The 27,505-nt window shown below is 38.0% G+C and overlaps 1 protein-coding gene across 4 annotated transcripts in view; it reads left to right on the top strand.

Annotated features, from left to right (window-relative positions):
- Positions 1-27,505, top strand: part of ptprfb (protein tyrosine phosphatase receptor type Fb) — a 132,573-nt gene that overhangs the window by 58,228 nt on the left and 46,840 nt on the right. For 2 of the 4 annotated variants that reach the window (XM_082172156.1, XM_082172155.1), the window contains 8 exons: positions 3,796-3,906; positions 9,562-9,831; positions 10,756-11,337; positions 12,145-12,278; positions 13,868-14,012; positions 16,511-16,816; positions 19,178-19,371; positions 26,506-26,532. In XM_082172156.1, coding sequence (XP_082028282.1) covers positions 3,796-3,906; positions 9,562-9,831; positions 10,756-11,337; positions 12,145-12,278; positions 13,868-14,012; positions 16,511-16,816; positions 19,178-19,371; positions 26,506-26,532 — 1,769 coding nt within the window. The remainder of the gene's footprint in view (positions 1-3,795; positions 3,907-9,561; positions 9,832-10,755; positions 11,338-12,144; positions 12,279-13,867; positions 14,013-16,510; positions 16,817-19,177; positions 19,372-26,505; positions 26,533-27,505) is intronic. The other 2 variants (XM_082172158.1, XM_082172157.1) reach the window with 1 other exon arrangement.

Below are 27,505 nucleotides of genomic sequence, written 5' to 3'. Positions count from 1 at the left end.
AGACAGCTGGAATGTGTCTCACGAAACGTCTCCTCCATTACCGTCTCATCACCACCACTGTCATTTCCTGCTTGTTCAGTACATATTCAACCTTTGTCCCAGCATTCAACCTGTCTGTGTTCTGATGTCTATATCTAACCAATTTAACAGAAATAGACTACTGTTCAAAAGTTTCGGATCAGTGAGAATTTTTTGTATTTGAAAGAAATTTATAATTGTATTCACCAAGGATGCATTCAATTGATCAAAAGTGACAGTAAGGCCATTTGTAATGTTACAGAGGATTTCTATTTCCATTTCATATGAATTTTTACAATTCATCAAAGAATCCTTGAAAAAAATTATCAAGGTTTCCACAAAAAATATTCTGCAAAACTGGTAACATTTTCATTAAAAAGAAATGATTATTGAGCAGCAAATCAGCATATTAGAATCAATGATTTCTGAAGGATCACGTGAAGACAGTAAAAAACATAGACATAGAAAACGGTTATTTTAAATTGTAATATTTCAAAATACTGTATGAATGTTTTCTATTGTATTTTTGATCAAATAAATGCAGCCTTCTCTCAAAGACATCTTACTGACCCCCAATTTTTGAACAGTAGTGTATTTATTACTAAAAAGTGTGCATTATTTTGGAGGCGGTTCACTTACTTATATTATAGGAATAATTCATGAAAATTCTGTGATCATGTTCAAACCCTCATGTCACTCCAAACCAGTGGAACATAAAATTTGAGATTTTGAAGAATGTCTTGGTCGCCATTTTACATGCAGTAAAAATGAATGGGGATAGGAACTTTCGAGATTCATTGTTTACTGCATAGAAGTTCATTCTTCAAAATATCTTCTTTTCTGTTCCACAGAATTATGTTCCAAATTCATACAGGTTTGGAATGACACGAGGGTAAGTAAATTATGACAGAGTTTTCATTTTTAGATGAACTATACTTTGGATGAGGGGACGATATTGGACTCTTGCTAGTTATTGTGTCGTGCGTTTGTTGTGAATATTTTGAGGCCAGAGTCTTATTAAAGTTATGCTACGAGTTTGGTTTTAAGACTGAAGGCCGTCTTTAGAATCTCCAGAGTGTCTCTCTCACATTCCAGTTGGGCTGTAATGAAATTGAAATGATTGAATTTGCATACTACTTATGCTAAAATGAGTATGTATGGGAAATGAGGGCACGGCCCTGATTGTTAAGATGGAGCATTCGATCAATCACACAGTCGCTCTCAGTTCTGAATGAAACATGAATTTCAGAAACACACTTGCTAGAGGCGAGTACTTGACAAATCCGCCATTACCCTACTTCACTCGGGTAGCAATATCAGTGGTCTTAGGACCCCTGGAGTTTGACTGTAAAAAGAAGTCGAAAAGAAGAGGAAAAGTGTACGGCGCATAACAAAGGTCTGTTTGTTACCCAGCTCACCTCAGGTTTTGAATCAGGAAGTACGTCTGGCTCGCTTGGGGAGAAATAAGCTGACACTGCCTTATGTTTCCCGAGTGGTTGCTGATTTTTACTGGCTGAAATCTGTGTTCGTGGGCCTGATATTTAATTGATCTGCCTCGCAACAACGGGTCTTTGTGTTCAATTCATCTCAATCAGCTCATTGTTTTGTATCTCCTCGATAAGGGACATGTATCCTCTTCATTACAATTCCATGTCCTCATCAAGACACACAGTTTGTCCCGCAGTGTATTCATTTGTTTCAAAAATGCATGTCTCCGTGTGGCATACTTCATCTCTGTTTGAAATAAAGGGATAGTTTTCCCAGAAATGAAAAAACTGTCATCATTTAGGTTGAGAAAATGACAGAATTTTTATTTTGGGGTGAACTATCCATTTAACATACTGTATCATGTCATACCGAACACTTTGAATGCATTGATGGTTAAAAAAGATTATAATTGTTTTGTGTCTGTAACTGTCAAAGTTGTTAAAGGCATGCTTTAAAATAAGAATTTAAAAAAAAAATTAAATTCACATAATTGCGAATGAAAGTTTGATTTTCACATTCCTCTTTTGATTTAGATGGGATTTTGTATTATTTTTCTTTATTGTGGTCCCTTTACTTTACAATATGGCACCATCAATCAGATGTGTTGTCAGGACTGAGGGGTGATGGCAATCAGTGCTGAGCAATCTCCGAATTGATTAGTAATTTGCTGCTTGTCAGTGTAGGAAACACCACCAATCCGTTTCCCTTGAACTTGGAGATTGGGCAAGGTTAGTGGTGCATGTTATTTCTTCCCTGCAGCACTGGGATGCTGGGAAGTAGTCAGGGGTAAACAGCAGGTGATAACCTATGCTATGGTGGTACACCACTGCCAGAGTTAAATATGTGTGCTTTTTCTAGATTAAGAGCCTGGCAGAGTCTTGTCGAAGCAAACACCGTATCTGTGGTTAGGACACCTGGATTGATTTTTTGTTTGATGTTCCTGCCCATGTCAAAATAGATATAAAGTATCTGCCACACTAAATGTTGTTTCACATTATTGAGAGATTTGCCTTTTTTTGTGTGTTCTGAAGTGATATCTTCAATGAATAAATGCACTGCTGGTCAAAAGTTTGGAATGGAATTTAAATGTTTTTGTTGAGTCTCTTTTGTTCACCAAAGCTGCATTATTTCATTATAAATACAGTAAAAACAGTAATATTTTGAATATATTTTTACAATATAAAATAACTGTTTTCTATTTTAATATATTTTCAAATGTAATGTTTCTCTGTCATGGCAAAGTTACATTTTTATAAATTGTATTGGATTTTTATAGAATTTCTATTAAAGGTTTTCAATGTTGAAAACATTTTGCTGTTTTTTTTTTTTTTTTTTTTAAGGATTCTTTTATTAGAAAAGTCCATAAGAACAGCATTATTTGAAATAGAAATGTTTACATTATAATGTAACGTAACATTATGAATGTCTTTACTGACACGTTTGATCAATTTAATGCATCCTTGCTGAATAAAAGTATTCATTTCCTTTTTTTTAATGATGGTATATCACAGTTTCCACAAAAATATTACACAACTGAACTGTTCAACATTAATAAGAAATGTTTCTTGAGTAGTAAATCAGTCAGTATGATTGATTTCTGAATGATCACGCGACACTGAAGACTGGAGTAATGATGCTGAAAATTCAGCTTTGCATCACAAATAAATAAAAAAAGTTATTTTAAATAGTAGTAATATTTCACAATATTACTGTTTTTACTGTATTTTTGATCAAATAAATGCAGCCTTGGTGAGCATAAGCCTTGGTTTATTTCAAAAACATTCAAATAAATCTTAATTATTCCAACGTTTTGACCAGCAGTGTATGTGTTAAAAGACTAATTAAATATTGTCCTCATGTAACCTTATGAAGCCCAGTTTTTATCTATAGTGACCAGACAGGCTGCGTAGTTTTGTGTGCTATTGATGTTTTATTCTGGTATAAATATGCCACAGCAGTAATAAAGTCATGTGCTGTAGTGTAATTGGCTCCGAGTCAATGACATTAATATCCCGAAAGCTTTTCCTAATGACAGTGAAAGGCAAATATGTTAAGCTGTAGACTCCTTCAACCTGCAAAATCAGCTTTATGCATGTCTTAGGCAGCATTCTCGGCCAATAAACTATATACACAGCGGAACAGGTCTGACATTTAAACAGGGAGTGTTTACTGATTGTTTGCAGTGAAAGTTTGTGGTTTGTTGGGGAAAGTTGCGTCAGGGGATTCATAATCGTGTTCGTAAATCAAAGAGGTGACTTTTACCCTTGTTTTTTTTCTCTTTTTCTTCAGGAGCACTGCAGATTGAAAACAGCGAGGAATCAGACCAGGGCAAGTACGAATGTGTAGCTATGAACAGCGCCGGGACGCGCTACTCTGCCCCCGCCAATCTCTACGTGCGAGGTAAGAGACACGCTCCAGGTGCCGCCCCTATCAAAACAACTTCCTCAACAATGCTTCGCACCTTTGTTTAGACCATGTTGCAATTTTGTTTTGACTTCCCCATGTGTTGAACTTTGCCTGGCATTTCAGAGCCAAGATAAACTAAAGTTTGTTGAACAAAATTGTGCAGAGAAAAAACAAACATTCCCTACTCTGTTTTGATTTCATAGCAACTGAAGCACAGGTAAACATGCATATTTCTTAAAGTATTTGTTATGAGGGCGAAAAGACAAAAAGGGTTAACCGAAGGTTAGTGCCACGGAAGACACCTGCAGTATTAATATGTGGATTTAAAGGTATAATGGTGTGGAGGCATTGTCTGTGAAACAGAACTCTGGGAGTGCTGTTGTTATGAGTGTCAACCCCTTCAGCTCTTTCCATGCAGGTAATAACAGGGAGCTTATGGCTGGCTGCCAGTATGGCCTCCAGCTAGTGACGTTACGGTGCCACCCAGTAATTGTCACGCAAGAAGTGAAGACTAAGCCTTCTCATGCTTCCTGTCAAACAAACGGCCAAAAATGTTATATACAATGGGATTAAACTGCAGACGTCATCGTACGACTCAATCACACGAGGTTGCCATGAGTGGCGTCTAAACACATTGAGTATAAAGGGGTTAAATTGTATTTTGCATTAAAAAGAAAGCCTGTTTGTAGGAACATTATGGGTATGTTTACATGACATCGATGTCCTAAAAAGGGAAACGTTTTTCCTTCCCATTTTCAGCATAAAGATGACAACGTGGTCAAAACGATCCCTGTTCACACGGATCCACGGAAACTATTAAAAGCGCTGTATTTATGTATGTCAGGGCTGCAGTTGCAATGTCATTTTGTACAGAAACACTACTCGCCTTTAGACTGAACACGTAATACGCATGCACATGACATCATCGTTTTCACAAATTCGCGTTTTTGTAGTTTACACAGAGACGGTACAGTTTTAAAAAACGTGCACTTTGAAACCCATTTTCAAAAGTTTGCGTTTTCAGGCCCCCGAAACGCCACTGTCGTGCAAATAAATGGCCAAAACGCATAAAAAGTTTTCCGTTTTTAGTTGAAAACAGTGTCATGTAAAAGATGTTTTGCATTTTGAGATTATTTTTATGATAATTAAACACGTTAAAAATAAATAAAAAATCATTACATAAGAATCTAATAGCTGAGAATAATGCGGTCATTTTTACTTTATTTATAATCAGCCTAAATTTAATGCAGTTCTGAAAATGTTATGTGAATTATAAATTATTAAGCAATATTTGGTCTTTTGTGATGTTTTCAATTATTTATTAAATATTTACTTACATTTTTTTTTGTTAAAATTAAATATTGTCTTTTTATTATTTATTAAATTCTCTAATACATTGCATTTAAATTACAGTATATATTGTCTTTTTATTGATGAAATAGCCTACTGCTTATAAATGCTATTATTTATAGTATATTAATAAATAATGCTACTAATTATAGTTTATCACCCCCCATCATTTATAGTATATTGCTATTACTATTCCTAATAAGCTTAATTTTCTTTATACAAAATGTAATTTTCTTGCTATTTTCTTTTGATTTTGGGGTGAAAGAAGAGCCACACTTGTTCTTGACAGTTTTTTGAAAAATCCCCCATGGAGTTAAATGAATATTTATAATTTGTTAATCAGTCTGCTTGACCTCACATTTCACTACAAAGCAACATAACGTGCACAGCCAAAATAATAATAACAAAAACAGGAACTTCTGTAGCTATACCAACAACTAACTTCCTCAGAGTTGACAGGTGCATAATGGGTCGCCTTTATCCATCTGTCCATCACAGACTGGGTGTGGGTGCTTGTTTTTCAAAGCGTCTCTGCAAAACGGCTAATCATACTTTTCTCTTCAAGGGCGTTCAGCACAGTATCCTGCTCCCATTCCTCAGCCGCCCGTCCTCGCTCATTTATCTGCTCACGCTAGATGAGTTGGGTGTCTAAGACTGCCAGCCTGTCAGTGGATCAATGTATTCAATAGCTGCTTCCCCTTTTCCTGGTCCTCAGCACTTTTCTGGGAGCTGTCTGAATGCTCTATGACTGTCTCTCTCTCTCTCTCTCATTCTCTCGCTCTGTCCATCTGTCTGACAGAAGACTATATAACCTGGGAGAATCACAGTCATGTATACTGGCTGTATATGTGAATGCTCATTTGTCAGCCACTTATTCCATAGTGAAAAGTTGTCAACCACTGTCTGCTCTCTTTCCTCTGCTCCTGAAACTGACAACAAATCAAATAGAGTGAAGTGATCACACACACTTCATAACCGCCTATCTGTTTATTATATCTTGTGTGAATGGGTCCACTTACCTTTGTTCAATATTTAAGGAAGGTACATTTTAATATCGCTAATGCACATCATTGTATTGTATAGTGTTACCTTGGCATTCTTAACAAGCCTTTAACTGACATCATCATCTTTCATGTGTCAAGTTTGTGGAACATTATGACCTAAGGCTCTTTTAGATGATCTCAGTGGCCTTGTCTGCCTCACTGGAGATATGGTTATGTATGCTCACATGCATACAGAGACAGCTGTCAGAAAATGTTCAATCATTCTGAATTGTCTGTGTAGTATGGCAGTAAAGTTACTCCTCCAACATATGTTAGGAAAATTTTAATAATATGTCTGTCATCCTGTGCTGTTCTTTTGGAAGTCTGTTAAAAACAAGCAAAAAAAGTTGAAAAAAATTCTAAGTTTACTATTACTTAATATCTTAATATTATCTATAGAAAAGGCTTTATATTTCACAGTGACATTTTATAATAATATTTCTATTTTAAACTTTATCTCACAATTAAACTGGTCCCCATGCATTATTTGTTCCATATAGAAAAGATTTTAAAAGTTTGGTGTCAGTAAGATTTTACTCAGTAAGAGTAACCATGCTCAAGATGCTTACCATGGCTACATTTATTTTATACAGTAAAAACAGTAATATTGTGAAATATGATTCCAATTTTAAAGACCTGTTTTCTATTTTAATATATATTTAAATGTAATTTATTCTTGGTATTCTTATTAGTATTGAATTTTCAGCAGCCAATCTTTAGTCACATGATCCTTGAGAAATAATTCTAATTTGATTTGAAGAAACATTTCTTGGCTTATTTGAAATATATATTTTTTTAACTTTATCAATGTCTTAACTGTCACTTTTGGTCAATTTAATGAATACTATTAATTTTAGTTAAAAACAAAACAAACAAAAAACTGACCCCAGCTTTTAAATGGTAGTGTATTAAAATTGAGTAACGTTGAGTAATTAAGCCATGTTCACACAGCAGCAAAATACAATTGTCAGTTTTATTTTAGAGTGTTAAATATAGTTACACGCAAAGTTATAAACTAGATGGACAACCGCTTTCTATAACCAAACTTAGTCCCTTAAATTATTGTCTACCATTAACCTTTATCAATGTGATTGTGTTCCCTGTAGACATCATACATGGATAATATGATAAATTGCTTACATTTATGTGTAAGCAAATGTATTGCTTAAACAGGCCTGTATTTACCTTTAACATTTAACAACCTACAGTATGAGATATGGTGGAGTATATACAAATCTAACTCAAGTGTGTGTCTCTGTCTTTATTCAGTTTTCCATTGCATTTTCTAACCACCATGAAATTATACAAATGTTTTTCCATGTTCTCTTGTCTCACATTTGTCTCTGTCTTTCAATTTCATCTCCTTCATATCACCTGGTCAAACTCTCACCTCATCACTTAGACCCTCGAGGAGGTTGGTTCTTTTCAATCTTAACCGCTTCTTGCAGACCTCAATCTGGATCCCTCTTTAATCAGAGACCCTTGTTATCAATCCCACTCCCTCTGCTATGCTGCCCTGCTATAAAACCTGTGTTATCAGGCTGAATGTGTTGTGTCAGATGACTTGCATGAGCCTGGAATAAAAGGGATAGCAGTTCATTGTTAATTAGTCCAAACTAGTTTTAATTTGTTAAACATCCCCGTTAAATTTGACAAACAATCACCTGTAATTATATTTTTAATTATTTAATTTATCTTTTTTTGTCAGGTTTGAGTGTCCATTTTATCCCACAATGCATGTATGGTTTGACTCATGATAAAGGCTCCTGTAACCAACCTGTTCCCTGTTTCCTGAAACATTATAATATAAATATCATCAGTGTTTATTTTGATAGTAATACACTTCTGTTGTATTACCCACACCAAATTTCCATTCTTATCCTTCAAATCATCGTCACCGTATGTCCATCTCCACAGTTAGTGTCAGACTTCCAGGGAAATCAATAAAGTGAATATTTGTATTTCTTAGACATGCTACTGCCACTGTAATTTCTTTGCAACAGTGGACTTGGAGTACTTTGAATTTTACATAGCCTAATTCAAAGAAAAAATGCTCAAGAGTCTATCGTTTTTCCTTTACAATGCAAACATAATGAGGAGAATAACAAGCTTGGTCGCAGTGTCTATCTGAAAATAAAATGAGAGAAACGAAGTCGAGAATCCAATTTCAGGAAGACCTGTGCAAAAACCAATTATTGCCTATGCCATTTCTCCATAGACAGACATGAGGCAGCGGGTCATTAACACAAATTGGAAGAGTCTGTTTAATGTGCTGTGGTTTTATACTCCTATTTTGAGAGAATAGGAGAGAAAAGTCTCTCCAGTTTGTGCTGCTTGTAAATAGTTCAGCATTAGTATCTACCACCATCTTTGATTCTGAGCACTACATTATAGAGAGTGAAATGCATTACTAGTATTTGCATGGATAAAAGAATATCCTTTAAAAATGTTGATGTTTTTCTCATGCTGATCCTTGTGGATTAGTTCCTCATACACCAAGAGCCTCACGCATTCGAGTCCGTTTAGGTCAAGACTGGTTTGAATTCCGTTCAGCCCCCACACTGATAGTTCACTTCTCTCCTCCCCATCTCTGCACAGTGTCAGCAGGCTCCTTTTCGTCTCCATGGGAACCTCTTTTAATGTCAGGTTTATCTGCATATCAGAGGCTCACAAAGAGAGGGCCCTGCGAACAATACATCTCCCACAAGGTCTCAGACAGGTTCCCGAATCCAGGCAGGACTGAGCAACAACAGAGCAGGGTCTCAGTGCCACCAGGCGATAAACTGACAGTGAAAACTCTACATCCTGCAATTCCTCAGCGAGGATGATTTTTTTTTTCTTCAAATCCACAATTTAATAAAGCTCCCCTTTGGCATGAATTTTAATGTCTCACTCTATAAGAAATACCATTACGATGCCTTCTTCACCTTTCCTCCGGCATGTATTGGTTTATCGCCCCTTTCTGCACATATGTGTGAGCCATAGTATTGACTTCCAGCCTCCAGTTGTTAAGCTTCAGGCTTTAACAAATGGAAAAAGTGGCAGCCCGGCCTTTGAAGGGAATTTGTTTGACCTGTCAGCTCGACTTCATGTTAGTTTGTTCATGTTAGTGATATAGTCCTAGTATTTACACTAGAGATGTAGTAATCACAATAGATTTCCCCGTGTATGGTTTTTGTATTAAAAGTTGACATAAAAGTACTACAATATCACACATGCTGAATCACACAACACATTTTCTTCTTCGTTCCGGTAGTACGACGAGTGCCTCCTCGTTTCTCCATCCCACCCACCAATCACGAGGTTATGCCAGGGGGCAGTGTCAACCTCACCTGTGTGGCAGTAGGTGCCCCAATGCCCTACGTCAAATGGATGGCTGGTGATGTGGAGCTCACCAAGGATGAGGAGATGCCCGTGGGGCGCAATGTCCTGGAGCTCAACAACATCCGTCAGTCGACCAACTACACATGCGTAGCTATCTCATCCCTCGGTATGATTGAGGCAACCGCACAAGTTTCTGTCAAAGGTAAGATCCTCAAATGACTGCTCTATCCACTTGTGAGCTACACAAAAATAGTGATTCTTTTGAAGGAATCTTTTGCAGTAATAGCCTAGGTATGCTTCATTTTCCATGTTCTGCTCCTTCTTGCATCTTGTTGAGTGTGCAAGCCATTAAAAGTACACTTAATTGATGTGAGCCAGTACATCAGCGGACTGTGCTGATGACGAAAATTACGTCAATTGGACTGTTTCCAAGACATGGGAAGTGTACTTTCGGCTTTAGAACAAGAATGTGTATTACTAACATAAATATGATCCATTTAGTAGATTTGCTTAGGTTTAAAGATTATATAGACTCTGTTATTTTACCCAAGACCCTGAATAGGTTGTCAGAGAACAGAAAAAGTTATTTTCTATCTGCAACCCCAAGGTTCTGACCAGCTGTTTGGTACGCCTGGCAAATGCACACAAAGAAAAAACATGGACACTTGTTCTCTGTTGACTGAGCTTTAGGGACTTCCCGCGTTTTTTTACTGTGGGCTCTGAGAAAATGAAAGGCTTTAGATTATTCTGAGCATGTGTTTACCCAGACCAGATGTCTGGAGCTGTATCAGTGTGGCTGGTCCCACCAGACAACGCCGAGCCCTGCCAGACTTCGTTCCTCGTCATCGTGGCTGCCTCTATTGATTGCACTTTGCACTTCACCAATCAATATGGACTTGGAGAATGTCACCGACATTTATCTGGAGTCCAGCCACAAATCTTAAAGACACAATGATGAGGCGGCACGGTCTGCCTTTCTGTGAATAACCAGAATGCAGGCCTTTCTTCTTTCTCTTGCTGTCTTACATTGCACTTCTTTCTCTATTTTAGGAGTGTACCGTGTAGGCAGCTTAGCCTACATAAACTGTCATCCATTTAATTTCCTTTCTTATTGTCTACTCCTCAGCTCTCCCAAAGCCTCCTACATCTCTCATTGTGACGGAAACCACAGCTACGAGCGTTACCCTGACATGGGACTCTGGAAACCCTGAACCTGTGTCTTACTACATTATCCAGTACCGGGCCAAGACCTCAGACACCAACTTCCAAGAAGTGGACGGTGTTGCCACCACGCGTTACAGCATTGGTGGTCTCAGCCCTTATTCCGAGTATGAGTTCCGCGTGATGGCTGTCAACAACATCGGCCGTGGGCCACCCAGTGACCCGGTTGAGACGCGAACGGGTGAGCAGGCGCCTTCCTCCCCACCTCTGCACGTCCAGGCACGTATGCTGAGTGCCAGCACCATGTTGGTGCAGTGGGAACCGCCGGAGGAACCTAATGGTCAGATTAGAGGCTATCGAATCTACTACACATCTGACCTGGACGCTCCTCTCAGTGCCTGGCAGAAACACAACACGGACGACAGCCGTCTCACCACAATCTCGAGCCTGACCACCGACATTACCTATAGCCTGCGTGTCCTGGGCTTCACATCTGTAGGGGATGGGCCCCCATCTGATGTGTTGCAGGTCAAGACACAGCAAGGAGGTGAATTTTTTGGAATAGTGAATAATACATCAGTATTTATACATAGGGCTAGGTAAAAATCAATCATGATGTCACATGCAGTAACATATTGTATGAACAGTGTAGCGGTCCGATTCATGAACTCCATGAAATGACTCCCATTCCGATTCATGAACAACACATGACTCCGATTCATGAACTCCATTAAGTGACTCTCATGAACCAGTTATTTTTAGTTAATAAAAACATACAGTATGACCGGTATAGGCTGATTCACAAACAAATGACTCTCACCAACCGGTTCTTTTTAATGAATCCAGTCATACAGAACCAGTGTAGTCCGATTCATGAACAAATTACTCATTTGAACCATGTGTTTTTAATGGATAATTCAAAAAGATTCTGTTACCATTTGAATCTGTCTGAGGAATTCTTCTAATAAACTCACTGATTCCTTCAGAGTGGTTGCTGAATCAGCATCAAGTTATCATTACTTCTGGTTATGGAATATGTTGATATATTACGTAATGGATGGATTGGGCCCTGTTGTTAATATTTTCAGAATATATCGAACTTGAAGGTTCATTGTTTAATTTACAAAAATAGCAAAAAAATTCTTTTACCAGCAATATTGTCATTGTTACTTGAATGCACCCAAATGAATCAGAATCAAAACAAAATCATAATTGAATTAAATTGGAGTCTAATTGAATCAGGAAATGTGCATCAATACCCAGCCCTACTTTGCATGTTTTATTTCATGTCAGTACCTTAAAAATACTTGTGAATCTGTTGTCGCTAACATGTCTGTGTCTGTCTGATTTCAAGTTCCTGCTCAGCCATCCAGCTTTGAGGCTGAGGCGGAGCTGGATACGCGGATCCAGTTAACTTGGCTGTGGCCGGTCCAGGACCCCATTATTAAATATGAGCTGCTATATTGGGAGGATGACTCGGATAACAAGGTATCATGTCAGTGCTTGTTCCTTCCCGATTCATTCAGAATTACAAGCAGACCTGATATTGGTAGTCTACAGCTGTTGCTGTGGGCCAAGGATACAAATGAAAGATAGCCAAAATTGACATTTCACAAAATGACTGCAGGCAAAAGTCTGCAGTCAGTTGATAGAATTAGATTGTGCTTTTGGCTTCAAAAACAGAATGTACTTTTCAATGCTCAGCACTTGACAGTGCTTCTAACTGATGCCAGAATGGGCCGTTTGGATCTGTTTTCTTGATGTCGGTTCATCAACATTGAGATCAGATGTCTTATGCACACTCTCATCATGATAGCCATCAGTGTGTTTTCAGAAAGGAAAAAGGAAAAGTCCAGAAAGTGTGTTTCCATGTTTTTAGTGAACAACAATTTTGTCCCCCATAATCTTAAAATGTTGAATAAACAATGAGAAAAAAATATATGTAGATTTATTAATTTAGCTGATACTTACAAATGAGGATAAAATATGTGCCTACAATATTAGCTGTTATGCTAAAAACACAAAAAACATTGACAACTGCATGTGCTCTGTCAGTTTCCATTTTTTTGTTGAACAATGTAAATTCACACTTTATGAAAACAGACCGAAATGAAAACCTTTATTCACTTAAAATCTCTCTCTTCCTGTGATTGAATCTGATACACACACACACACACAACACGCATAGGTGGACTTCAGTGGGCGTGCTTATCACCATACAAGGAGAAGAGGACAGAGTTCTTATCATTAGTGCGGTAGATTAAATGTTTGAAAGTGAATTGGATTTGATGACTAAGTCTTCCTCGCCCACCTCACAATACATCCCACTGCCCCAGAACTAATGTGTTAGTCACAATGAAACAGAAGTAGCGAAAGATCTTTCATATTATGACGTACATATTAGTTTAACAGATTATTGAAAAGGAAAAAAAACTATGTTCTTAGTCATCGTTTGTTGATTGGAAAAGCTATAGGTTACTTTTTTTTCTTAATTTGAACAGTAAAGAAGATTTTTAGCTGAAACTGTAGTCCTTGGTGATTTATAAAATGCAAGTCAATTGCTACCGTCAGTTTAAGAGTCGAAAGAAGACATATACAGACAAAACAAAATAAATATCCGTGGCTCCTGGTGATACATTGAGGTCTTATGAAGCGAAACAATCGATCTGTGCAAGAAACTGAACGTTATTTTTACAACATTATTACCTGTAATCCACAGCCTCGGCAAACTTACTTGTGCTTATCCTAGATGCTATGTAAAAAAGATGCAGGACCACTTGCCACAGGTAATAATTTTGTAAATAATGTTCAGTTTCTTGCACAGACCGATCTGTTTTTGGTGAACTATCCCTTTAAGATGATTAAAAGATTGGAGAAGATTGGAACATTTTAGAGTTATACTTGAATTCAAAATTACAAGGTAAAAAAATTATAATAATAACATGCATGGATGAATTGTTCGCAATAACTTGCATTTAGAAACCAGAAAACAGACATTTTATTCCAACTTTAAAATAAACCTGTGGAGTGTGGATAGGACACATAGATTGAAAGTATTTTTGATGTTTCCTCTTCAGATCCACGTCACCTTCGATCCTGCCGGCTCATACGCTGTTGAAGGTTTGAAGCCGGACACTGTGTATAAATTCTCCCTGGCGGCCCGCTCTGAAATGGGGCTTGGGGTCTACACTCAGCCTATCGAAGCCAAGACCGCCCAGTCCAGTGAGTACCCTATTTTATTGTCTTTATCACAACAACTAACCTAAACTTGTCCCTATGGGCAATCCAGAGGTTCTCTTTCCCCCTCCTTTCTCAAGCCTTTGTCTACAGTCTCCAGAATTAATTATCTTACACCTGTAAGCCAGGGAATACCTTTATTCATTGACAAGGGCGAAAGGTACGTTTGGTGTCTGCTTGTGCCTTTGTCATCATTATTTTGGCTTATAGGCTATTAATGTGATTTGTTATTGCTGCAATGTTAAAAGCCAGAGCAGTGAAGCCTGCTTGAGAAAAGGAGATGAAACGCTGCATTTGTGCTAAATTTAACACTGACTCTCACCTCTGCTCGTGTATAACCCAACCTTTCTCACTTGCACCCACATATCAAAAGACAATGTTCAGAGAGTATATACTACAAGATTTACATTCATATCAGAGTACTCCCTTTCCCCTTGAGTCCCTCACAGCCTCGTGTTCTTCTCGAGACCTGTCTATCACCTCCTCCAGGACTCAAAAGCCCCTTTGATCTCTTGAGGTTTTTTTTGTCAGGACCCCCGGAAAAAAATATTTAAAAACGTACAATCTGTCAACGTGTTCAGCTACGGCTGCAGTATTTTTGTCACCTTCTGCAGCATCATGCGTTTGTAGTGGCTCTCCCACTGTTGTCAGATTAAGGACCGCCTGATGTGAGATGCCTCACGCTCAATCCCATCGTGGGCGCCAAGAACGGTGTGACATCACCAAACTTCCTCTCCTGTTCTCTGCTCTGGTTGTTAACAAAGGAATGCAAGCATGTTAAAATATCCCAGCGTTCTTCCTCTCAGCCATCTCTCCTTTCTTCCTTAGTTACTTATTGTTTTGTTTTGTTTTTTATCATGCAGTTATGTTTATCATATGCTGTAGAGATGCATGAACGGATGCCCTTTAGCTTTTTTTGATCATTGTAAATTGTTGTTGTGCTGTTGTAGTGATTTTTTTTTTTATGCCTCTGGACTGTGTTGTGTTGAACAAGAACCTTTAATTTGGTAGCTCACCTGATCTCTGTTCGTCACAGACTTAATTAAATATGCCGTGCTGGTGCTGCGCTTATCTCAGACACTCAGAAGTGGCACAGAGCCTGCCAAAAGATGCTAACAGCATGGTCGAGTACGCTCTCGGACACGTCAGCTGCCACACTCTCTGACACTTGGATCTCTGACAAACGAGGGGCTGTTGTCTCCCAGCCAATAGGCTGACTGAGAATGTGTGAATGCCTGTTAAAACACAAACCGATGGCCTTTCCCCTGCCTGTCAACACCAAACAGAGTAGTAGTAAACGGCTGCGACTTACTGATCACTAAGACCAGAGTGAGAAATGACACGCCACCAGCCAAAATAGTGTATTTTTCACAATTGCAGGTCAGTTTTGCATTGTATTCTAACAACAGCACACTCTTGCTGGTGAGGCGCATTTGATTGGCTGTTATACACACTACCATTCAAAAGTTTGGGGTCTGTAAGATTTTTTAAATGTTAAAAAGTTTTTAAAAAGTATCTTATGTTCACATATTTATCTGATCAATAATACAGTAAAAAGAGTAATATTTTGAAATTTGTGTGTTTAAAATAACTGTTTTCTATTTGAATATATTTAAATTAAAATTTGTAATTTGTTCTTATGATGGCAAAGCTGAATTTTCAGCATCATTACTCCAGTCTTCAGTGTCACATGATCCTTCAGAAATCATTCTAATATGCAGAGTTTTTTGTTATTACCAATGTTAAAAACAGTCCAGTATTTTTTGGAAACTGTGATGCATTGAATTTTACTTCAGAATTATTTGATGAAAATTAATTTAATGCATCCTTTCTGAATAAAAGTATTAATTTCTTTTTAAAAAATCTTTCTGACCCCAAACTTTAAATTGTATCCATGTATATACTGCATATGTTGTTAAAATTACATTTCATATTATGGTTCACATTCTCCTATTAATTTTAATTATTTAATTATATTAATTTTTAGTATTTTCAAAAACACATTGGACAGAAAATCCAGTAATCAACCTTAGACCATACACAAACTACAAAAGCTAAAAATAATAATAACATTAAATGTTATCAGGAATTAATGTTTCCATATATCTTTTTTTTTCTATAAAATAAAATTGTGAGTGGCTAGTAAAATTTGGCATTCACCAGCCAGTCGGTGATGGGCAAAAAAAGTTAATATCCCACCGCTTTGATGTAGCATCATTTGCAGATTTTCCCTCATGAAATCAAAGCAAAGTGAAAAAAAAAGAATACATGAATCTGATTTAACCAAGCTTGACCTCAATTTTAAAACCAAAATGGCTTTGAAAACACAAAATCAGTAAATAGTTCTAATTTGATATTAGACAAAAATATGAAACACAGACGTTCTCAATTCTTGTCCCAACCTCTCAGTCCAGAAGCGAGCTTGTTTTGAGTTGTTTAATTTTTGCTTGATGCCCTCCCCGTTGCCTTGCCCCCTCCCGCAGCCCCCTCTGCCCCCCCTCAAGACGTGCACCTGCTCAGCCTGAGCTCCACCAGCATCAAGGTGAGTTGGGTGGCGCCGCCGGCCGCTAGTCGCCACGGCGCTATTGTGCGCTACACAGTCAGCTACCAGGCGGTGAACAATGAAGACTCGGAGCGCCACGAGGTGAAGGACATCGGAGCGGATGCTTCCAGCTATGTGCTGGATGGGCTGGAGAAGTGGACGGAGTATCAGGTGTGGGTGAGAGCGCACACCGATGTGGGCCCCGGCCCAGAGAGCACAGCTGTGCGTATACGTACCAATGAGGACGGTAGGTCTGAAGTCTCCTATGTGGACAACTACTAATGCTGGGCTATTGCTGGCTGCTACCTATCTGTTCTCTTTTTGTCTGACGAATTACTTCTTTTAAGCATGGCTAACAATTATTCCTATTCAGGGTTATGAACAATATCATCTGTGACATTTGCTATAGATTCCATAGTATGCTTGTGACTTTCTTGTTTGTCAAACTTTTCTAATTAAAATGTTGTGGTATGGACAGAGTCAGATTCTCTAAATAATGCCTAACCTTGAACAAACCTAGACATGAAAGCTTGGTCTTCTCCTTAAAAGTAGTGACTGGAGCATTTTGTTTTAATTATAATTGGAACAACTTAATAAGTGAGGAGGGAGCAATATCACAGAGACATCCTCTTAAAGCACCATAAAATCAGGGGGCCACTACCCATGGTTCATAGCTCAGAGTTATCTTATCATTGAAGCATGGTCTAATTGTCCTACACTTTAATCAAACAACTGACACAGCTTTCCAGGAAGTCCAGCTGTTAGCTAACCACGTTGCCTAGACCAGGGGTTTTCAAACTGGGTTTCAGGGACCCCAGAGCCGCTGCAAAGAAGTCCGAGGAAAATTTGAGAGGAAAAATAATTACTAAATGAAATACAAAAGTGACCGTAGAGACATTTATTATTTTACAATGGATTTCTATTCTAAATAAAGGCTGTTCTTTTGAACTTTCTGTTCTGTTCTGTTTAATTCACGGTCACGGATTTCACAAAAATGTTAAGCAGCACAACTGTTTTCAACTTTGATAATAATAACATTAAATGTTTCTTGAGCAGCAAATCAGCATATTAGACTGATTTCTGAAGGATCATGTGACATTTAAGACTGCAGTAATGATGCTCAAAATTTAGCTTTGCCATTATAGCAGTAAATGATATTTTAAAAAGTATTCAAGTAAAAAAAAATATTTTAAATTGCAATAATATTTCACGTTATAATTGTTTTTACTGTTTCTGATCAAATAAATGCAGCTTTGTTGAGCATAAAGACACTCAACAAAACCTTTTTTTTTTTTACTTGCCGAACACAACCTTTTGAATGGTGTATATTTTTATATATTTTAACATAAAAATATTATTTTAATAATTTGTTTTGGCTTTAGTTCAATTATAAAATGAAAGCCAGTAATTTAAATAACAGTTTGTTTTGTATATGCTATCATATCGTGCTTATTATTTTTCTCCTTGGCCTCAAAAAATTAAAAATCCCTGTCCTAGACATGGCATGCAGTCACAGACATCAGCCCTCAAAGCAGTTACTCACTCTTACTCACAGTCTGTCCTTCCTCTGTTGTGCTACAGAAAGTTTTACATGTACTTTATGATTGCACAAGGTACAGGCTATTACACGTGTGACCTCAGGCGATCCCTGAGTGCCTCTGATAAAGTTTTTAGAAGTGTAGGCTAAAGAGAAAAGCTCATTAAACGTATGAGAGCAGTATAAGACCGGATGTGCTCATTGCATGGTCCTTTACAAGAAAACATGCACTTTGTCTCTAAAGTTGCGTTTACACTGGCACAAAAAAATTCGATTTTTAACTCGCATCTGACATGTTGCACATGTATAAACACAAGATACACATTTTTTCATATCCGTTCTGAGCCACTAAATGTGGTTTTAAATCAGATGTATATCTGGACATCTGACCTACGTCTTAACGCTTATATCCGATTCCCCTTGGAATTCCAAGCCACCACAAGGCAAGGATGATGTGTTTTGCCCACAAAGATAGCTTCTTAATGTCATTTCATGAAGCACTAGCAACTTAATCATTCATTCAAATAAATTAAATATTACCATGCTACTACAACGAAAATTATTGTTATTTTCATCAATATCTCTTGTTATCTTTTTCCCTTTTTCTCACTTCTCATTCTCCATTCCTCTCATTCTCCTCCCCTCCTATCTTAGACCACCTTCTGCTCCATAGTCACATCCTTATATATTGGTCCTGGGATCACCCTTAGAAATAATGTCATGCTTTTCCCTAATCTGGTCGTCGTGAATTAATTCATGTCAAGCATATCACCTGAGCAGCATTTCAGCACATCCTCATCAGATAATTAATTGTCCTTCATCACCTCCTGCTAATCTTTTAGCAGTTCTTATTTTTATCAGATTTTTTACACTTTCTTCTGAATCCTTGAATTGTTGAGAATAATCTTCTCACTGAAGCCACATTAGCTTTTTTACCGATATGATAAATGTTCCTTGACTGACAAATATTTTAATACCTCTCCTTACCCAAACCGCAACTCATTAGCACTTATTAGAGTGCTTCAGCTCAAACACAATCCTAAAAGTTTAAATGTAACTGTCCCCCTTTAGTGCCAGGAGCCCCACCACGGAAAGTCGAAGTGGAGGCTGTGAACTCCACAGCTATTCGTGTGACATGGAAGCCACCACTCTCTGGGAAGCAGCACGGCCAGATCCGGGGATACCAGGTCATATACTCCCGCCTGGAGAACGGGGAGCCACGCGGACAGCCTAATATAATGGACGTTGCTCTGCCAGAAGCACAGGTACTACCTGCTAATTACTTATTGACATACTTCACTGTTTGTACTGTGTGCTGGATGCCATTGTTAGGGCTAGGTTGGGATCTGCTCCAAACCTTAGTGATCCTATCCTAAATCGGAACTCTTAAGTGACTTATTTGAAAAGCTTTACTTGGAGACTCAACTAAACCTCTCAATTGATTAGAATTAAGTTTGGTGTTAGTATGCTGCTAAGCTATTGATCTGACACAGTAAGCATGCACAATTTTTTTTATTATTAAAATATTGTTTATTATGACCTTTCTTTCAGTTAATGTCTATCATTTGAAAAATATATATAAATATATTAAATGATTTATAAAAAAAACAAAAAAAACGCAATTTTAGTTTTAGTATTTTAAGTATTTTAGTAGTTAGTTTAATACCAAGTTTGTTTGTTTTTAGTTACCGAAAATGATTTTTTTGTAGTTTTTGTTGTTTTTTTGGCTACATAATTGTCTTGAACAGCCTCTGGGTTGGTTAGTGTGTCTTAAATGCCCTTAAAAAATGCTGTCTAGGTAGGCAACTCAGTAGGGTTTGGAACAGAATCTTTGTCTTCAGTGTTTTCAGGATACATGTCTACACATCTAATTCCACATGAAAACTTTTTTGAGCCTTGAGTGTTATGTAAATTGATGTTAAATATTTCACAGATCCACACTATTGGTGGCCTTTCAAGAATTCAGCTTTAATACATATGCACTGCCTTGTTACTCTGCATTATTTTTTTTGTTGTTTCACTCATGGTGCATTAATATAAGGAGATTTAAAACTGCCTGAAGAAACGTGGGTGCGCTGAGATGGAAGAAAGATAGTAATCCTTAGGAGGGATTTAGAAATCCACGAATATCTTTAAGTAGACACTTTTTCGAGGATATAGAGATTCAGACTGGGGGCATTTAAATGCTTCTGCTCTTGAATTGTAGGCTGAGAATTAACTTGCGTAGTCGTGTGTTTTTCTGCACTTTCCCTGCCCCCAAACAAGAGATTCTCATTTACCTGTGTAAGCATTCCCCCTTACCGAGCTAGTGGGATAAAGACTGTAACAAAAGATGTCTATAGACCACTGCGGGCTTTAACGGTTTTTAGTAAATGGGCAGGTGACAGAGGTTTTTCTGGTGAATTGAAAAGATTATTTCTCATTTGCATAAGTACATACCCAAGTGAAGAAATGCATGAGAAACGCCAATGTATCACCTCGCACATTAGCGCTCAATCCACCTCCTAGAACTGGCAAGTTGTCTGTGCTGCCGTTAATTAATTCCAGCCTATAGTATTAGGGATTCACAATATATTGGTACTATATTGGTTATTGCCTAATATTGTTATATATATTATTAATTGTGTATGCTAATTTCTGCTATATTTTTTATTAAAAAAATGTATTTTCATTATTTATAATTATCTTTATTGTCATGTAACACTTGAACATCTTTAAAAACACTAATTTAATTGAGAAATGTTATATGCATTTTATATTTTACATTAATTTAATTGGGGAAAAAATGTACTCATTAAAATTGAATAACAGTTCAGCAAATCTCACAATGATTATTCATTTTCACATTGTACATTATAATGTTGTCGTGCCTAAATTCACTTCTCAGTATTTAAAACTGATTAGGCTTTTTATTATTATTATTCATTTAGACAAAGTAGTACAGAATTTTAATATTGCCATTTTTCAGTTATAGACCATAATATCCTAATATCCCAGAATTGTAATATCAGTGCATTTTTAAATGATAGGCTATATTCTATAAAATCCCTCGCTCAGAGCTTGTAGTTGTCTTTGTGACCTTCGCCTCTCTGGTTTGTGGTGCTGTTGTTGTTTTGTCTGTTCAGAATCTCTATTCCATAACACCTCAACAAGTCATAACTTGTAAACTTTGTTTAATGTCACAAGGTCAGCTGTTCTAAATATTTTTGACAGCTTACAAGACACATTTGTTGTGAATTTTTTCTGTTTTTTGTAATATCTAGTTTCTATCAGTGACAAAAAACAACAGATAGGTTTTGTTTACAGTGTCTGTCAGATGAACTGCTGTTGACCTCTTTGCTCTCACAACACAAAGACACCTGCGCTTGTGTCTCCCTCTTTGGCAAACAATCCACCATAACATCTGAAGCATTGAGTCATTTACTGCGAACTGTGATGGTTTGTCCCAGGACGTGACTCATTCGCCTTCATTTTTACAGAAAGAAAAAAACATTAAAACATTTGCAACACTTGCTGAGACTCATTTGTAAATATCAGATTTCTCAGACACAAAGATCCATACAAGCCTGTTTACTTTCACCTTGTGTCTCTTTTTTCTCTCAGACATTGAAGATGTATCATACGACTCCGGTTACGTTTATGTCTACATCTTTCTTCATTCTTTGACTCTTACTCAGCAAAAAATAGAATGTGCTATTGCTTTGCTCTCTGGGATGTAACTGGCCAAGGAGAACGAGTGAAGAAGGGAGAAAACATGTCGGAGAAGTGATGAAAATCCATTGTGTATTGTGTAACACTAATGGTGTGGCAGGGTGGTTGCCGAGTTGTTTTGATAAATGGCTTGTAGTGCGTTTTTGTCTTGACAAAAAGACCTGGATTTCTCAAGACATCCATTTTTGTTCTTCTGGGGGTTGCCAATTTTTAATATGTGCTGTTTCTCTACCACCTTCAGAGACTGTCTGACTCTAAGAGCATGGGCTTCTGCATGGATGGGCTCCTAAAACATCTCAGAGGAGAGCAAGAACATGTGTAAAGTTTTTCATTTGCTCTTAGTGTGCATTACTGAACCAATCCAAACCATAATGGCCAAGCCACCAATTAACAATAACACTTGTGAGTAACAAAATGACTAGCTACCTACACAACACCCACTCTCATTTGTTATGTCATAACATTGTAGTTGCAGATTTTTTTATTGAATGATTTTATCTAATACATCAAAATGAAACGAAATATACTTATTTTACTTTATAATGTGATATTTTTATGGAACTGGACTGAAGCATAACTGCAATTTTTGAGGATACTTTTTGATAGTCAAGTTCATGGTTAAGCATCTCCAGTATCCCAACAGTTACACTTTTCTTTTTTTTAATCATCCTTATTTGTAATTTTTGCCATTATTTATAATGCATAAATTATAGCCATTAACTATAACTTATAAAGTCATAATGAAACAGAAGTTATTTCAATATTACAGCAGAGTAAAAAGGATTATTGAAAAGAAAAAGGATCTGAATGCGAGCTTCCAGTCAAGAAACGGGCACAGTTTAAGCCGACTAAATGATTGGGGAAGTCTGCCATACGTCACCAGAGAGTCTCGTTTCATAAAGATCAAGTTGTGACATTTTTATGAAAAATTACAATGCCGAAAAAGAAATGTATACTTGTATGAAATGTTTTCAGTAAGATGCATTTAGAAAACACATAGTAAATTTCCATTTCACACTGACTATAACAATTGTTAAGGTTTAATAAAGGCTGTATTACCTACACAATTAGCCTAAAAATGCTTTAGTAGCTTTTTGGCTGTTGGTTAGCATTTACAAATACCCCACCTAAGTTATTACATTTTGATTAAAGATTATGCTCTGATGTACTATGCACAAGTAGTTGTGTAACGTAAATTGAAAACTTGAAAGTAAGTACTTTGAAAGTAAGCAATTTCAAGTTCATATCAAGACAGTGTCACAATCTGATCCCAATATTTGTCTCACTCAGAGCAACTTGAGAAGCCTCTCTCTCATCTGTCTCCCCGGCCTCAGCTGAAAAGCCGGGAAACCAGTGAGCACTTGTTTGTCCGTGGGTGGGTTAAATGCATTTTCTTTTCAAAGAAGGCCAGACTAGAAACCCACACACTACCCTCAGTCTAAATTTAACTGAGAGATTGAGTTAATTGATCCATTCCAGTGTGCCACGAGAGCGGAGCAAGTGGCCGTTAGAGAGGCCTGTCAACCTTTCCATGAAGAATCTCCGACAAATCTGCACGAGAGCCCCTACAATTACAACTGTCACTCTTCTGCGCTGTATGGTTAGGATCCTGTTGCATCAGTTGTGGATGTTAGATAGAAGAGGGAATTAGGAAATGACAGATATAGCGAGAGATCGGAGCTGTGGGTGGTGCAGCTTTTAGAGAACGAGGACCTGAGCTGGTAGCCAAAACAGAGGGTTTGAGCCCAATAAAGTGGGATTTATAAACTACCACCATCTTGTCATTGGGTCTTGGGTGTCCCAAGACAAGAGTGACCTGCTCCTTGGGGGCCAACGTCCGGCAGAGTTTAGCTCCAACTTGCCTGGAAGTTTCTAGTATGCCTGAATACCTTAATTAGTTAGTTCAGGTGTTTTTAATTGGGGTTGTGGGTTGGTAGGAGGTGGTGCAATTGTCATGTGAGTTTCATTGACATTGGTAGTTGCCACATCCCATCACTTGTACATTTGCATAAAGTACATTTGCATTAACCGCTGTGATGCCAACGGTTGTCGCTTATGTCGTCTCAAATCAACTCGCTTTGAAAGTGAATGACTTCCGATCACTTTGTATCTGCAAATTGCTGTCACGTGAAATACTCTATAAGACTCTGCGAGCATCTGCTTTATGAGTAAAGTGAATGTTACAGCACCAATTCTGAAAAAAATCACTCTTTCCTCAGTGGTCAGATGAAGGAGAGAGAGGAGAGCCCTTTATTTCCCATGATTAATATCAGCACCATCTTCGCCTTTCATCTCAACAGGCTCTATCTGACAAACGCAGACATCCATTACTATTTTAATATCCCGTCTGAAAATTGCCGTATTTGGCTCCAGCTGAAGATCCCTATCAGTTCTGACCTGTTTTTTCTGCTCTCTGAAGCATTTTAATAAACTAGGCTAATTTATTCATCTAGCATTCAAAGAGAATGATTCAGAGGAGATCATTTTGGGAAAGCAAAGGCCTGTATGCTTAACAGAGGCTAAAGTGCCACGTGGAAAACAACAACCCATTAAGAAAGCAGATAAGCGGAAAAAATGTCTCATTAACTTGAGCTTAAAGAGGTTTGTTTGTGTTTAAGTGTACGTTTCTTGTGTCGGTGCTGAGGTGGGATGTTGTTGTTCGAATATAGAGCAGACCGAAGGAACTGTGGTGGCTTTTCCGTCCCCTTTTAGATGCCGGTGTGTAAGTGCTAAGTGCACGTTGGTACTGTATCTACGCTGCAGCACTATGCACGATTAATTGGACAGTTTAAATCAGCGGTTTAGAAGGAGTCCATTGAGGCGGAAGTGAATGCAGTGAAACGTCGATGACTAAATGATTGAAGTACAACTCTTATGTGCAGATCTGAAGGGTTAGAAGCGCTCTCCGGCCCATTATATCTGATCAATGTTTCAGCCTCCACACTTTCTACTCAACTTATCAGCATGACTTCAGCTCCTCGCTGAGAAAGGTAATGACGGGCGGTCAGGCCTCCAGGCAGTCGTGCCCTGGGTAAAGTCATTGTTACTGGACTTTTAGGAAGGCATGCCCTGGGCAAAGCCAGTGGATTCTCGTGTGCTGTCAGGTGCTTTTAAAATCGTCCATGAGACTCCCACCTCTGAGCAGCCGGCGGGCTAACAAGACGCCACATATGCCAGACGCTACCCTATAGGATTGGCCGTGTGAGGTCTGTGTGTGGGAAGCGGTGTGTTAGGGAAACAGACTGAAATATTGGCCTCTATCTAGTGTGCTAATGGTACTGTTATGCAATATATACACAGATCTAGATCAGCTCCATCATGAGAAGCAATCGTACGATATGGATGAATGTTTGCAGACTGATCTAATGTAGAAAATTACAGTGTGGGGGTCTGCACACTGATACTGTGACGTGCTTCACTGCACTTTGCAGATTCTCGGCTAGAAAGGAGCAATTTCTTTTTTCTTCCCGAAGAAGAATATCAACTCCGGTTGAGTTGCCTCCATGCTGGCTTCTCGGTCCAGGGAAGATTTGATGCATGTGTGTGCGCCTTTTGTTGAGGGTTCAGTAAGAGAAAAGCAACGGTTGTGGCTGCTCACTGTCAGTAAAGTTTGATGTCACCTAGCACAGCTGGCAGTGAGATGGAGGTAATGGGATTTCATGCTGAACACCACCAGAAGACTCGCACCAAGAAATAGGCTTTTAATCTGTATGGGATTCACTTACAGTCAAAGATAAAAAGTTCTTTAAAATAAAAACTTTTTAGAAATGTTCATTTTCTTGTCTCTCTTGGGGAAAATGTGAGGAATTTACTCTAATCAATATTCGTCCGAATACATCAATGCTGTGGTACCGGTATCTGCCAGCAGGGGCCAAAACGTGTGTAAATGTAAAATGTGGCTTTTTTGTGCAACACAAATGTGTCGGTGAGATAAAATTAGTGATGTACAACATAACAATTTTGGCAGGAACCGATAAGATGAAGATTACTTTCAAGTTATGACTGATAACTGGCAGATTTAAAATTGTAATTAGTTTTTCCAAATAAAATAAAAAACAAATGTTTTAAGTAAGAATAGAGGATTTCAGCTGCACAATTAAATGTATAATATCAACTGATACTGATAAATTAAATCATCTAATCCGAAAACTGATATAGTACCAATATTTTGTGCATCCTTAGATAAAATTAACACAATTGCTTAAATTATACGTTACATGTAGTAACAAGGCAGTGTATCTGTGATAAATGTTTTGGATTGTACAGTATTTCTGTATGTCATTTGGATTTCAGTTTCCAGGTTTATAATGAATGCAGCACAGGTAAGTGTCTCTGAATTGCAATATTTGCAACCATGCTGAGACTAAAACGTTCTTGCACCAGGTGTAAGTGGTGCAACAGTTGTCATTTCTTTCTCCCACAGAGCGACGGAAATGAAGCACCTTGCCTTTGTTAGCAGTATACCACTGCTCCTTTTACCTGACATTATTCAGCACTGTGTCGAATGTGAAATATTGTCATCTCTCCTCCTCCACCCTTCTCCTCTATCTCTGTAGCATGTCACTGTTAACGCTATGTGTTCATCTGTAGATGAGAGAAAAAAAAGGTAGCGATGCTTTTTTTTTCTCCCCAGTAGTGCCATCTCTGATTCATTTTTCCCCTCTCATCTGTCCTGTGTTTTCCATCAGTGGAAAATTGAAGAGTCCACGGAATATGTGAGTAACTCAAGTGTGAGCGGGTGGTTTGTGGCATTGGGCCTGCGGGGATGTTCTGCGTTTGTGTGTTCATCTTTCGCTTTTTCCTCTATCGCTTGGCTTTTCTTCATTTAAAACTAACATTTCTCCTTGTAAGGAGGGATTAACAGTTTGATTGAACTCCTCCTGTGTGCTTGATATGAATTTGGACCAATCAGATTGTAGAAAAGGGGGGAAATGGGGGAATATACACCATTTAGCATCTTTTGAGCACTATTTCTAACTCTGTACTTATTCACTCGTGCACACACACACACACACACACACACACACACACACAGAAAAAAACTGAATAAATTGCAGCATTTTCAGCATTATACTGCAGGTCTCCCACTAATGCACTGTATTTACTAATGGTAATGATGCCGCATGCTCTAAAGGTCTGGCCCCTGAGAGCACATTTCACTGACAGTGTAATGACTGCACTAATGACTTCTAGCATAGCAAGTAAACGTTATTCACTCACACGCACACACACACACACATGCGTGCAAATATGGAAGGGACCATCACTATTAGAGCACTAGTTTAACATTTCCTGAATAATAAACACTCACTCGTTGCGATGACAAATACTGTACGTGTGCAGACAAAGACACTTGAATAGAGAGATAGAAGAGACGGTTTACGGAAACTGAGACGTACTGATTTAAGTAGTTGTATGAATGAAAGCTTTGTCTGCTGTTCTTGACTTGTGGTTGTTATAATCACAAGATCATTTTTCTGGCATAAAAAAACCCAAAAACATCTAACTTTAGTAATGTGTCTAAATGTCGGCTCTTTACTATCGGGGGGCGCGGCGCTGAATGAGGTTACCTGCTTTCAGCAGAAGGACTGGTTCAGGGTTATGTGTGCTGTGAGTGTTGAAAACCAGTGAAGCCTGGCTGGAGAGGGAAAGCTGTAGATAACAGTCAGCTTTCAACACTACAGCTCT

Source organism: Leuciscus leuciscus, assembly GCF_965113295.1.
Source record: "Leuciscus leuciscus genome assembly, chromosome: 6".
In the NCBI taxonomy this organism is placed as follows: Eukaryota; Metazoa; Chordata; class Actinopteri; order Cypriniformes; family Leuciscidae; genus Leuciscus; species Leuciscus leuciscus.
The sequence above is the reverse complement of the archived record's forward strand: the minus strand, read 5'-3'. Positions and strand labels throughout refer to the sequence as shown.